The sequence below is a fragment of the Haematobia irritans genome, chromosome 1, assembly GCF_050003625.1.
Source record: "Haematobia irritans isolate KBUSLIRL chromosome 1, ASM5000362v1, whole genome shotgun sequence".
Taxonomy (NCBI): Eukaryota; Metazoa; Arthropoda; class Insecta; order Diptera; family Muscidae; genus Haematobia; species Haematobia irritans.
The window spans coordinates 246867455-246882332 of record NC_134397.1 but is presented as its reverse complement, the minus strand read 5'-3'; the positions used below and the strand labels follow the sequence as shown (position 1 = coordinate 246882332).

Genomic DNA, 14878 nt, shown 5'->3' with positions numbered 1-14878 from the left:
CGGCAAACTTTGTATGCTATTTTAGCAAAAAGTGACTGTTTTCCCTTTATCAGCAGACTTTTTGCTATTTCAATAGATTTGTTTGCTGTGTCTACAAACAAATTTCTTCGAGCGAACATTTAACACTACATTGACTGACATTGAAATACCACTCAAACATGAATATATATATTTTTTTCATACGGTTTTGGTGCACAGATTTTCATTAAACTTACAGGCAACAATTTTTGGGTTTAAGGCAAAGTAAAAATCTACATAAGCGACAGAAGAAACTAGTATTTGAATTCCTATTCCGTATAGAGGGCTCCAAACTATTGGACCTACAAATGGGAGGATGGAGTTTGGAGTTGAATTTTGATAGAAAATAAGCTTTTGGGAATTATATACAAAACTTGGTAAAGGACTAAACAAAAAACAAAAAGTTATCGCAAGCTAAGGTTGACTACTCAAAACAACGTGATTTTATTTTATTCAATAACATCCTTAATGTAATTAGACTAACAAATAGGATACTACTCATGCATAGGCGACAAGAAGTTACATAGAGGTGACAAGGAGTTTAGGAAAAAATTATAAAAAAAAGCTTTTGATACATCAGGTGGAATATTTATATACTTACACTTGTTTCTTTTCGATTGTTTCGCTATATGTATAACTCACTTTAGTTCTACATAGGATAAATGCGTTGAAACAAATTTTGTAGGAGTTGGGGGGGTCATATTTTCAAATTGTTGCATTTACAATAACGAATAATGATTACCAAATGGGGAATGCACAATTGGTTGCATTATTCGGGTACAAAATAAGCAATAAACGACAAGGCAACATTAAATGCAACGACAACAGTATAGTAACATAAAAAAATTATCCATGTTCCACATCAATCATCATCATAATCATGTATTCGATGACATTGTTTGCAAATTTTTTTGGGGTGTACATATAGATGAGACATTATGTTTTGCCGTTTTACATTTTTTTTAATATTTTTTTATTTTTAATTTAACACACATGGATTTGTATAGAATTCAAATGTTTTTTTTTTGGTTTACATTAATATTTCGTTTTATTTATTTGTTTTATATTTTGAGTATTGTTAAAAAGCGCAGCATGGAAATAAAATGTAAAAATATATAGTTTTTATTAGCATTTTAAGTGAATGCAGTTAGTGAAATTAAAAGTATAAAATCGATAATGAACATTATTTATTATTATGATAAAGAAGCAAAAAAAAAAAAAAACAAAAGAACATATAACAAAATCTCAACAAATCTTAAGAATTATCAAATAGACAATTAGTAGTAGTAGTGATATATCGAAGTGGTAAAAGCATCAAAACTCACCTGCCAAATGGATCCTGGTTCCAGAATGGACTTGGTCTCATATTGCTTAATATACGACTTGAGCTTGGAAAACCGGAGGTAATATCATTGTTTACATTCATACGATTTGTCAAAGCACGGACCTATGTAATAAAGAAAATTAATATTAGAAATAACAAAACATATCAGGAAATATACCCTCACCAAAGACTTCTCAAGTTATAAAGTAATTTAAATTATTTTAGAATAATAATAAATAAACTACCGTTTTATATAAATAACTTTAGTAATGGGGTTTTAATAATTTAACATAATTTTATTTAGAAGCACAAAAAAAAAATTAAATCAATTAAATTTTGTTTATTATACCCTCCACCATAGGAGGGGGTATATTAACCCTGGACAGTCATCCTTCGTCATAATGACGACGCGTAATTTCATTTTCGATCTAAAATGCATTTTAGTCGATTGGGAAATGATAAATTTAAGTTATACAAATGCAAATATTTTATGAATTTTTGTTGTATTCTAATTAAAAACAAAATGAATAAGAAAATAAATTCAATTTTGGTTCACATTTTTGCTCACAGTGCAAATTATAGCATCTTGAAATAAGCCGTAGTCAAAATGACGAAGGATGACGTTAGTGTACAAAAAATAAGGATGACTGTCCAGGGTTAACTTTGTCATTCCGTTTGTAACACATCGAAATATTGCTCTAATACCCCATATATATTCTGGGTCGTGGTGAAATTCTGAGTCGATCTGAGCATGTCCGTCCGTCTGTCCGTCCGTCTATTGAACTCACGCTAACTTCCGAACGAAACAAGCTATCGACTTGAAACTTGGCACAAGTAGTTGTTATTGATGTAGGTCGGATGGTATTGCAACTGGACCATATCGGTCCACTTTTACGTATAGCCCCCATATAAACGGACCCCCAAATTTGGCTTGCAGACCCTCTAAGAGAAGCAAATTTCATCCGATCCGGTTGAAATTTGGTACATGGTGTTAGTATATGGTCTCTAACAACCATGCAAAAATTGGTCCACATCGGTCCATTATTATATATAGCCCCCATATAAACCGATCCCCCGATTTGGCTTTCGGAGCCTCTTCATCCGATCCGCCTGAAATTTGGTACATGGTGTTAGTATATGGTCTCTAACAACCATGCAAAAATTGGTCCACATCCGTCCATTATTATATATAGCCCCCATATAAACCGATCCCCCGATTTGGCTTACGGAGCCTCTAAGAGAAGCAAATTTCATTCGATCCGCCTGAAATTTGGTACATGGTGTTAGTATATGGTCTCTAACAACCACCCGTGTAAAAATCGGTGGATCTGATCATATCTAATAATATCAAAATATATATAATTACATCTGTTCAGATATGGTTGTGGATATAAATAGATCTACGGAGATATGTTATATATAGTGTTCTATATGATTAGATCTGATTGAAGATCTCATTATATATATTGTTATATCTAATTGTATCAGTCATATCTGGTAAGATCTAATTGTATATCTTCATATATAATATCATATCTAATTATATATACTATATATAGCTCCATATCTAATTATATGTATCGCATTAAGTCATGAACCAGTACTGCTATACGGATAACAAAAATATGTGTATGTTTGGGTGTAAAATTAATATGTTTGTTACGAGAATGTTAACGTGATATATATTGTTACAATTAAATATGTTTGGTCACACATCACAACTAGTGGTGAACATAATCAAACAATCTTTATATGTTGTGACAGTTCGAAGAAACCTTTTTCAATATCATTTTAAAAATTCAAAATTTCTTACGTTCAGACATAACTGTCGTGTTTGTTTTCAAAAATATCATCACATAACAATCACCATTAGCAACGGTTGTTGTTATTAAATTTAAAACAAAATGTTGGTATCAAATATTGGATAATGCGAGTTTGATATTTTTATGTTTTTTTCATATAAAAATTTAATGTATTCTCATTTTTCGACGAAGATCAAGGAGTATGAGAAGTGATGAGGTAAGTTTATCGTTTGGGTCCTATTTTTATTTATTTAATATTTTCCCTTTCTAGTTGGACGGAAAGATTAAGGAGACCGAGTAGCAACGTGATAATTTATAGCCACGCCATTTTCGTATTTGCGATAGAATGTAGTATTATCCAAGTCAAAAAGATAAAATAATGATTTGGAGATGGTTTGCATCATGAAACATATATATTATTCATGTATGGTATTAGGGACTTCGCACAAACGATTCCTTATAGCGTTGGTTTGAATTATTGGGCACGAGAAGCAATTATTGGTAAGTATATGTATTATTGGTATTTATTTCAATCTTCTGTATTTTTATGTTATATTTTTCAGAGTTTCATTCCGAGTAGCCAAAGAGAGGAACTGGGAGACTAATGTAAAAAAATGTGTGAAGAGAGCAATGCCACAATGGCTTGGACAATTTAAACGCCAGAAACGTAGTGGCTATGTATATATATTTTTAATTGAATTCTTATACTTTTATTCCTAGGCGTAGATATAACGAAAATAGGTTTGAGCCAACTTGCTGTATTAAATACACTTTCATTATAATACCTAAAATAAATCTTTTTATTAATTACTGTAATTTCAGTAATATTGGAAATTTATAGATAAAATTATATATAATTAGATATATTAACATCTAATTATATCAAATTAGATGTAATTAGATGTGGGCCAAATTTGAGATCTGGTCAGATCTAATTCCTTTAGAATTAGATCTGATCAGATATTACCATTTTTCGGATCTGACCAGATCTGCCTACATATACTATCATATCTAATCAGATATGGCAGGAGATCTAATAATATCTGGCCAGATCCACCAATTTTTACACGGGCATGCAAAAATTGGTCCACATCAGTCCATAACTATATATAGCCCCCATATAAACCGATCCCCAGATTTGACTTCCGGAGCCTCTTGGAAGACCAAAATTCATCTGATTCAGGTAAAATTTGGTACATGGTGTTAGTATATGGTATCCAACAACCATGCAGGAGTTGGTTCATATCAGTCCATAATTATATATAGCCCCATATAAACCCATCCCGAGAATTGGTTTTGGAGCCTCATGGATAAGCAAAATTCATCCGATCTGTTTTAAATTTGGTACGTGGTGTTAGTATATGATATTTAATAACCATGCCAAAAGTGGTCCATATCAGTCCATAATCATATATAGCCCCCATATAAACCGATCCCAAGATTTGGTTTTAGAGCCTCTTGGAGGAGCAAATTTCATCCGAGTCAGTTGAAATTTGGTACATTGTGCTAGTATATGGCCGTTAACAACCATGCCTAACTAGGTCCATATCGGTCTATAGTTATATATAGTCCTCAGATAAATCTATCCCCAATCACACAAAAATTGGTCCGTATCAAGTTCATAATTGTAGCCCCCATATAAGCGACCCCATATTTCAATTCTGTGTCTCCACGTACCGTGCAAAAGTCCATATCGATTCGTAATTATTTGTAGACTTACCTATACATAACTTTTTTTGTCTAATATATACCACGTATGGACTAAATCACAATTTAGAAAACGATTTTAAGAAGTTTTAAGATACCTTGCTATCGGTAAGTTTTACCACAAAAAAATAATTCGATTGTGGATGACAGTCTTTCGCAGAAGTTTCTACGCAATCCATGGTGGAGGGTACACACAAAAATTTTTTTCTCTGATTCAATCACCAAATTAATTGATCCAATTAATTTTTTAATTGAAATGTCTTCAATCACGAAAATGATAGTATCAATCACAGTTTTAATTGGGCATAGAAAAAATTCTTGATTAAAAAATTAATTGATTTTTTCAGCAAAATTCAATTAATTTTTTAATTGATTCAATTAAAAATTTAATTGATGTTGATTGCAAAACGCAATTAATTTGTTAAGGTAACTATTTTTAAAAAGGTAACTATTTTTAATTTCTTAGTTAGATTGGCTTAGAGTTTTTATTTGGATTAACAAATGATTGTTTGAAATACATTTTTAATTAAAAAAGTAAAAAAACATCAGCACTTTTTTAACTGTATTAGTCTTCCGAATTTGATTAAAAAGTTAATTGTATCAATTAATTTTTTAATTAAACATTTTAAAAATTTCAATCATTGACTTAATTAACTTAATGTTTCTATCATGATTAAAAAGTTAATTGTATCAATTAATTTATTAATTGAAAAAATTTTCAACTTCAATTAACTTTTTAATTGGAAATATTTTGGTGATATTTTTTTCTGTGTACATAAGATTCGGCCTGGCCGAACTTACGGCCGTATATACTTGTTTAAAATAACTTAAATAGCTAAATAAATTAAATTAATTTAAATACTTAATTAATATATATACTATTGATTTTATTCATATTCTGTGACGGTTTAATTCTCCGAAAGTGGTGAGCTATATTTTTATTATATTACACTTACACGTTGTAACAATGTGGAAAATAGATTTTCGGCTGTTAAAATTTCGAAACCATCATCGTCATCTTCTTCGCCAGAACTTTGAGAATCATTGTCTTGACTCAACTTTTTCACCGGCCGCGAACTCCTAAAAAATGTAAGAAAAAATTAATGTAAAGCAATTATTAAAAGTTTATACTCTCTCTCTACCATAGTATACACAAAAAAATTTCTGATTCAATCACGAAATTAATAGATCCAATTAATTTTTAATTGAAATGTCTTCAATCACAGAAATGATAGTATCAGTTAAAAATTTATTTGAAGGTCAATTAAAAAATTAATTGATCCAATTAAAAAATTAATTGATCCAATTAAAAAATTAATTGATACTATTAATTTTCGTGATTGATTTTTGTTTCAATTAAAAAAATTGTTGGTTCAATTAAATTTTTAATTGAATATGTTTTAAAGCTCAATTAAAATTTTAATTGGAAAAATTTTCGGGAAATTTTTTTCTGTGTAGGAATGTTTAAAATATTGATTTCGTTTGGAACATAAGAAGTTGGAAATCACCAAAACTGTTAAGGATCTACAAAGTATATTCTTATCCGATTTGCATATATCGAACCCATTAGGGTTTGTAATGAGAATCAAAAAGTAGACATTAGTAAAGGTTGTATTTTTGATCTCCCATATTTGGAAAATTTGACATTTCGACCTTTTTTTCTTGCAAAAAAAAAAAATATCAAATTCACACTGATTCTTCTAATGAATGATTCCTTGAACACACAAAAAAAAATCAATCACGAAATTAATTGATCTAATTAATTGTTTAATTGAAATGTCTTCAATCACAGAATTGATAGTATGAATTAAAAAAAAATTAATTGACAGCTAATTAAAAAAATTAATTGATCTATTTTAAAAAAATTAATTGATACTATAAATTTGTGTGATTGATTTTTGTTGCAATTAAAAAATTTGTAGAATCAATTAAATTTTTAATTGAATATTTTTATACCCGCCACCATAGGATGGGGGGTATATTAACTTTGTCATTCCGTTTGTAACACATCGAAATAACAGGTTGGCTGATAAGTCCCCGGTCTGACACATACATGGCGTCGCTAGCATTAAATGCATATTATTTTTATATAGTACCAACCTTCAAATGATTCGTGTCAAAATTTGTTTGTGAGATAGAGCGTCTTTTGTGAAGCAACTTTTGTTATTGTGAAAAAATGGAAAAAAGGAATTTCGTGTTTTGATAAAATTCTGTTTTTTGAGGGGAAAAAATACGGCGGAAGAAAAAATTTGGCTTTATAATGAGTTTCCGGACTCTGCCCCAGGGAAATCAACAATAATTGATTGGTATGCAAAATTCAAGCGTGATGAAATGAGCGCGAACGCAGTGGACGCCCGAAAGAGGTGGTTACCGACGAAAACATCAAAAAAATCCACAAAATGATTTTGAATGACCGTAAAATGATATTGATCGAGATAGCAGAGGCCTTAAAGATATCAAAGGAACGTGTTGGTCATATCATTCATCAATATTTGGATATGCGGAAGCTCTGTGCAAAATGGGTGCCGCGCGAGCTCACACTTGACCAAAAAATACAACGTGTTGATGGTTCTGAGCGGTGTTTGCAGCTGTTAACTCGTAATACACCCGAGTTTTTCCGTCGATATGTGACAATGGATGAAACATGGCTCCATCACTACACTCCTGAGTCCAATCGACAGTCGGCTGAGTGGTTCTTATAAATCAGATTCTGGATTTATAAGAACCATTTTTGTTTGAGTTTTAGAGGAATCATTAACATCTTTTGTAAGTGTGCAAGAAAATTATAAAATAACGTCTTGATTTGAAATCTTAAATCTGTAGAAGTAAAATCTGGAAATTTTACATTGAGTTTCAAGCAATTTTCGTGATCAGTGCGCCTTCTACACCCTCAAGAAGTGAAGTCGGTCTATATGGATGTATTACCAAATGGACCGATAAAAACTTAATCCGATGCACGTTTTTGTGAGCCTAAAATACCAGAAAAACTACGGTTTCTAGAAACCCAAGGAGTTAAATCGGGAGATCGTTCTTATGGGGGCTATACTAAAATATGGACCGATACTCACCGTTTTCGGCACACCTCTTTATGACCCAAAAATACCTCTAGATTTCCAATTTCATGCAAATAGGATAAAAACTTCGGATTCTAGAAGCCCAAGAAGTAAAATCGGGAAATCGGTCTATATGGGGGCTATACCAAAATATGGACCGATACTCACCATTTTCGACACACCGCTTTATAGTCCTAAAATACCTCTAGATTTCCAATTTCAGACAAATTGGATAAAAACTACGGTTTCTATAAGCCCAAGACCCCAAATCGGGAGGTCGTTCTATATGGGGACCACACCAAAACAAGGACCGATACTCACAATTTTTGGCACACGTATTTGTGGTCCTACAATACCTCTAGATTTCCAATTTCAGGTAAATTGAATAAAAACTGCGGTTTCTATAAGCCCAAGAAGTAAAATCGGGAGATCGGTCTATATGGGGGCTATACCAAAATATGGACCGATACTCACAATTTTTGGCACACGTATTTGTGGTCCTACAATACCTCTAGATTTCCAATTTCAGGTAAATTGAATAAAAACTGCGGTTTCTATAAGCCCAAGAAGTAAAATCGGAAGATCGGTCTATATGGGGGCTATACCAAAACATGGACCGATACTCACAATTTTTGGCACACCTCTTTATGGTCATAAAATACCTCTAGATTTAAAATTTCAGGCAAATTGGATAAAAACTACGATTTCTATAAGCCCAAGACTCCAAATCGGGAGGTCGGTTTATATGGGGTCTATATCAAAACCTGGACCGATATAGCCCATCTTCGAACTTGACCTGCCTGCAGACAAAAGACGAGTTTGCGCAAAATTTCAGCACGACTGCTTCATTATTGAAGACTGTAGCGTGATTACAACAAACAGACAGACGGACATCGTTATATCGTCTTAGAATTTCTCCCTGATCAAGAATATATATACTTTATATAGTCGGAAATCGATATTTCGATGTGTTACAAACGGAATGACAAACTTATTATACCCCCGTCACTATTGTATGGTGGTGGGTATAAAAAGTGTTGTTCCACCAAGACAACGCACAGTGCCAAAATTCATGAATTGGGCTTCGAATTGCTTCCCCACCCACCGTATTCTCCAGATCTGGCCCCCAGCGACTTTTTCTTGTTCTCAGACCTCAAAAGGATGCTCGTAGGGAAAAAAATTTGGCTGCAATGAAGAGGTGATCGCCGAAACTGAGGCCTATTTTGATGGTATCAAAAAATTGGAAGGTCGTTATAATCGTTGTATCGCTCTTGAAGGGAACTATGTTGAATAATAAAAACGAACTTTGGCAAAAAATGTGTTTTTCTTTGTTAGACCGGGGACTTATCAGCCAACCTGTTATATCGTTCGTAAAACCGAGCTTCGACTGTATTATGCTTCTCTCACAGGCTTAATTTGCTAAGTTTTTATCTAAATTTTTTATTCTATCTTCTGAGCTTATGATTGCCTTTTCTGTTGTAATTGAGTTTAATGAAACACTTGAACTACATCAGTCAAATAAATATTAGTTTTGTAGCATATATCTTTTACCTAGTATTCGAACTCTTTCACAAAAGAGAAGAAACCATTTTATTCGAAATTCTAGTTCACTTGTGTTTTTTTTCTATATTTTTTCTATTCAATACTGTAGGAGAAAATACTTTCACATATCTGGAATTGTTTTCAACACACAAAAAGGTTTCCCTTTTTTAGCAGACTGTTTGCTATTTTAGCATACGTTTCTAATGTTCGTTTCAAATATCTCTGGGTGTAGTATGGTTCAAACAAACAAAAACGGATATCTAGAAACTAAATATATAGAATATATCTTGTAATTGCTCAAACATCTGATTTTTCTTAAATGAAGTCATAACAGCAAACAAAAAGTTTACTCATCGCATTTAGAAGCTTTTTTTAAGAAGGCTCGAAAATACAAAACAATATTTTTGCTTCTTGGAAATAATTTTTTTGCAGACTTTTTCCTATGATTGTTGTATGTTTGCTGTTTTAATAAACTTTCCCTAATTTGCAATGATTATAGATTTTTTTCTTTCGATTATAGATTCACCACAATAGATTCGTCTCCCTAGATTTGTCTCACTGCCACATACCTTAATTTGTGCAAAGTAAAACGTGTATCATCATCAGCATCACGATTAGAGGATGAGGTACGCATTTTTTGGAATGGCGAACTATCATCAACTCCAGTTTCGCTAAGTAAGGATCTAGAAAAAAAAGTAATTTTGAAATCCATTAAAACAGGAATCGTACAAACGAATAGCTTTATTTTACGCATACCCAATACGACGCGTTGGCCTTAGCCTACCAAACGTTGATCTGCTCGATGTGCTTGTTGCAGCTGTATTCCCCGAATCAGAAGGTTCTATGCTACCCTCACGAGGTGTTATAAAGCCTCCACCTTCAACGGCAATGGGTATGATGAATTCACGTGGACTCTTTTTAATGGGCTGAGAGGATCCCGTTATGGTAGACTGTGACAAATTTGTAACATCCGATTCAGAATCATTGGTCGATTGACGTGATAATGATCCGGATCTGCAAAACAAAAAAAAAAAAAACAGAAAACAAATTATTATTTATTAGATAGTAGTTTTTTTTTATTAAATTATTTTTCCTTTTTTTTATAAATCAAAATATACCTTGTTGTTGTATTGGAAGTTGTGCGCACATAGGTGGATGGAGGCTTTTGTATGTGTATAATGTGTTCTTTGGGTTCTAAACTAGAGGCGCGGGTACTGGCCATATTCTTGATGGGACTATAAGGAACTGGACCTTCACGTGGTGGTGCACTGCGTAAATCAGCAATAGGATGTTGCATTTCGGTGGTGAAACGCATTGCTGGTTGTTCAACAATAGGTGGTGGAGCCTTAATATCCAATTGAATTTCCGATCGACCAGGCTTACGACGTGGAAGGGTAGCTGATTTCAAAGTAATCGAAGCTGTAGAAGTCTTCATGGTACCGGCAGGAGCTGCATTCGAGTAATTATCACCCACACCTTGTTGAGTTGCTATTTATACGAATTGAACAAAACAAAATTTCATTTTTGGATTAAATTTTAAATGCTTGATTCATATGCCAAACATTGAAAGCATTCAAATATACAGTATTTGTATTTATCAATAAAAAAATTCTAATATATACTCTGGTTTTAGAAGATGGTTAATTAAGAAAATCTAATAAATGAGTGACAGATGAAGGATGAGCGTGATGAAGAAGAACATTGAAGCAAACAAATAAAGGAAAAAAATAAAGACAAGGGATCTCCAACATTATCGCCTACATATAGTACACACGAAATTTTGGGAGGAGGCATAATTTTGAATATACTATATTACAGGGAAACTGGTTAACTCCTCTGCTAGGGACCGACATAATGAGACGAGAGAGACAAAGTATTCAAATCAACTCCCATTGAGCTGTGGGAAAAACAAAGTGCAAAGTAGCCAATTCATATGACGAGGTTCATATTCAAGGATTAAATGGTCGATCTGCACACAATTGCGGCAACTGCATTTTTAATTAAATAAATTAATTTTTATAATATAATTTTGACACCATAGTTTCTGGTAACTTTATTACCATTGAGATCAAGATTTATATGAAAGGATTACGAATTCTTCACACAAATACAAAGGCTTCAATTATAAAATTAAATTATCTAGCTAATTTTTAATTGAAATTTCTCTATTCACAAAAATGGTAGCGGCATTCAATTAAAAACAACAGTATTTTGGTCAATTAAAAATTTAATTGATCCAATGATTTTCCAATATAATAGTTTTTAATTGAATCGTTTCCCATATTTATATAAGATTTTAATTGGTTTTTTTATTAACCATTCTAAGGTTATAAACACTGTTTGGTGTAATGGAAAAATGGAAATATGAAGTGTTCAGAAGACTGTACGGTATTAGAGATAGACATGTGTCCACAGCTACCATTCGTGCCAAAAAATAATCTACCGACATTTGAAGAACATTTTGCCAAAATCTACCACATTTAAAAAAAAAATATTTCCAAAGAAAATTTTGTCAAAATATTATTTCTATAAAAAAATTTGTCAAAATGAAAATATGAAGTGTTCAAAAGACTGTACGGTATTAGAGATAGGCATGTGTCCACAGCTGCCATTCGTGCCAAAAAATAATCTACCGACATTTGAAGAACATTTTGCCAAAATCTACCACATTTAAAAAAAATGTTTCTATAGAAAATTTTGTCAAAATTTTATTTCTATAGAAAAATTTTGTCAACATTTTATTTCTATAGAAAAATTTTGTCAAAATTTTATTTCTATAGAAAATTTTGTCAACATTTTATTTCTATAGAATATTTTGTCAAAATTTTATTTCTATAAAATAATGTTGTCAAAATTTTATTTCTATAGAAAATTTAGTCAAAATTTTATTTCTATAAAAAATTTTTGTCAAAATTTTATTTCTATAGAAAATTTAGTCAAAATTTTATTTCTATAGAATATCTTGTCAACATTTTATTTCTATAGAAAATTTTGTCAAAATTTTATTTCTATAGAAAATTTAGTCAACATTTTATTTCTATAGAAAATTTAGTCAAAGTTTTATTTCTATTGAAAATTCTGTCCAAATTTTATTTCTACAGAAATTTTGTCAAAATTTTATTTCTATAGAAATTTTGTCAAAATTTTATTTCTATAGAAATTTTGTCAAAATTTTATTTCTATAAAAAAATTTAGTCAAAATTTTTATTTCTATAAAAAATTTTTGTCAAAATGTTATTTCTATAGAAAATTTAGACAAACTTTTATTTCTTTAGAATATCTTGTCAACATTTTATTTCTATAAAAAATTTTGTCAAAATTTTATTTCTATAGAAAATTTAGTCAAAATTGTATTTATATAGAAATTTTAGTCAAAGTTTTATTTCTATTGAAAATTTTGTCCAAATTTTATTTCTACAGAAATTTTGTCTAAAATTTTATTTCTATAGAAATTTTGTCAAAATTTTATTTCTATAGAAAAATTTTGTCAAAATTTTTATTTCTATAAAAAATTTTGTCAAAATTTTATTTCTATAAAAAATTTTGTCAACATTTTATTTCTATAGAAAATTTAGTCCAAATTTTATTTCTATAGAAAATTTACTCAAAGTTTTATTTCTATAGAAAATTTTGTCCAAATTTTATCTCTACAGAATTTTTTTTCAAAATTTTATTTCTATAAAAAATTTTGTCAAAATTTTATTTCTATAAAAAATTTTGTCAAAATTTTATTTCTATAGAAAATTTTGTCAAAATTTTATTTCTATAGAAAATTTAGTCCAAATTTTATTTCTATAGAAAATTTACTCAAAGTTTTATTTCTATAGAAATTTTTTTCCAAATTTTATCTCTACAGAATTTTTTTCAAAATTTTATTTCTGTAAAAAATTGAAGTTCCTCTTAGTTGGGGAGGAAAATTTTGCAAAATGTAACAAAACATCAATAATTCTACCAATCTAGCAAACACTAAAAATTCTACCAACTGTGGCAACAATGCATGTGTCACGAAAATAATTTGGTAATATTCGCGGGTAAAATGGACAAAGTCAGACTCACGAAAATAACCATAATAATAATAAGTTTGTCATTCCATTTGTAACACATCGCAATATAGATTTCCAACTATATTAAAGTACATACATATCCCAGCAAAAACTCCTAGTACCGGGTATGAGTACAAGTATGCCTGCGCCAAAATAGGTAACAACTTCTTCGTACATATATCTGTAGTAATACTTTTACACGGGCATGACATTGGAGGAAAGTACTTCGGTGCAAGCATACCAGCAGGTAATACTGCAAGTAGTAAGTTTTTGATTACCGGTATTACTGGAAGAATCACTAGTGCTTACCCAGTTTTTGCTGGGTATTCTTGATCAGAGAGAAATTCTAAAATGATATAACGATTGTTGTAATCACGATACTGCATTCAATGACGCTATGGTCCTGAAATTTGGCACAGATTCGTTTTTGTTTGTAAGTAGGCCGAAGATTTGACAAAATTTGACAAATACAGAAACAAAATTTTTGACAAAATTTTCTACGGAAATTAAATTTTGACATAATTTTCTATAGAAATAAAATTTTGAGAAAATTTTTTATAGAAATAAAATTTTGACAAAATTTGTATAGAAACAAAATTTTAACAAAATTAGCATAGAAACAAAATTTTGACAAAATTTTCTACGGAAATTAAATTTTAACATAATTTTCTATAGAAATAAAATTTTGAGAAAATTTTCTATAGAAATAAAATTTTGAGAAAATTTTCTATAGAAATAAAATTTTGACAAAATTTGTATAGAAACAAAATTTTGACAAAATTTTCTATAGAAATAAAATTTTGCGAAAATTATCTATAGAAATAAAATATAGAGAAAATTTTCTTTAGAAATAAAATCTTGAAAAAATTTTGTATACAAATAAAATGTTGTCAACATTTTCAACGGAAATAAAATTTTGACAAAATTTTCTACGGAAATAAAATTTTGACAAAATTTTCTACGGAAATAAAATTTTGAGAAAATTTTCTACGGAAATAAAATTTTGACAAAATTTTCTTCGGAAATAAAATTTTCTATATAAATAAAATTTTGAGAAATTTGTATAGAAATAAAATGTTGAGAACATTTTCTATAGAAATAAAATTTTGACAAAATTTTCTATAGAAATAAAATTTTGACAAAATTTGTATAGAAAAAAAATTTTGACAAAATTTTCTATAGAAATAAAATTTTGAGAACATTTTCTATACAAATAACATTTTGAGAAAATTTTCTATAAGAATACAATTTTGACAAAATTTTCTACGGAAATAAAATTTTGGTAAAATTTTTATAGAAATACAATTTTGAGAAAATTTTCTATAGAAATAAAATTTTGAGAAAATTTTCTATAGAAATAAAATTTTGAGAAAATTTTCTATAGAAATA

General features: G+C 30.0%; 1 protein-coding gene across 12 annotated transcripts in view; it reads right to left on the bottom strand.

Annotated features, from left to right (window-relative positions):
- Nuak (Nuak family kinase 1) overlaps window positions 1-14878 on the bottom strand; it is a 148820-nt gene that overhangs the window by 42488 nt on the left and 91454 nt on the right. For 9 of the 12 annotated variants that reach the window (XM_075288384.1, XM_075314442.1, XM_075288411.1 and 6 more), the window contains 6 exons: window positions 10565-10934; window positions 10203-10460; window positions 10016-10129; window positions 5808-5931; window positions 1344-1465; window positions 620-667 (listed from right to left, as the gene is read on the bottom strand). In XM_075288384.1, coding sequence (XP_075144499.1) covers window positions 620-667; window positions 1344-1465; window positions 5808-5931; window positions 10016-10129; window positions 10203-10460; window positions 10565-10934 — 1036 coding nt within the window. The remainder of the gene's footprint in view (window positions 1-619; window positions 668-1343; window positions 1466-5807; window positions 5932-10015; window positions 10130-10202; window positions 10461-10564; window positions 10935-14878) is intronic. The other 3 variants (XM_075288407.1, XM_075288430.1, XM_075288422.1) reach the window with 1 other exon arrangement.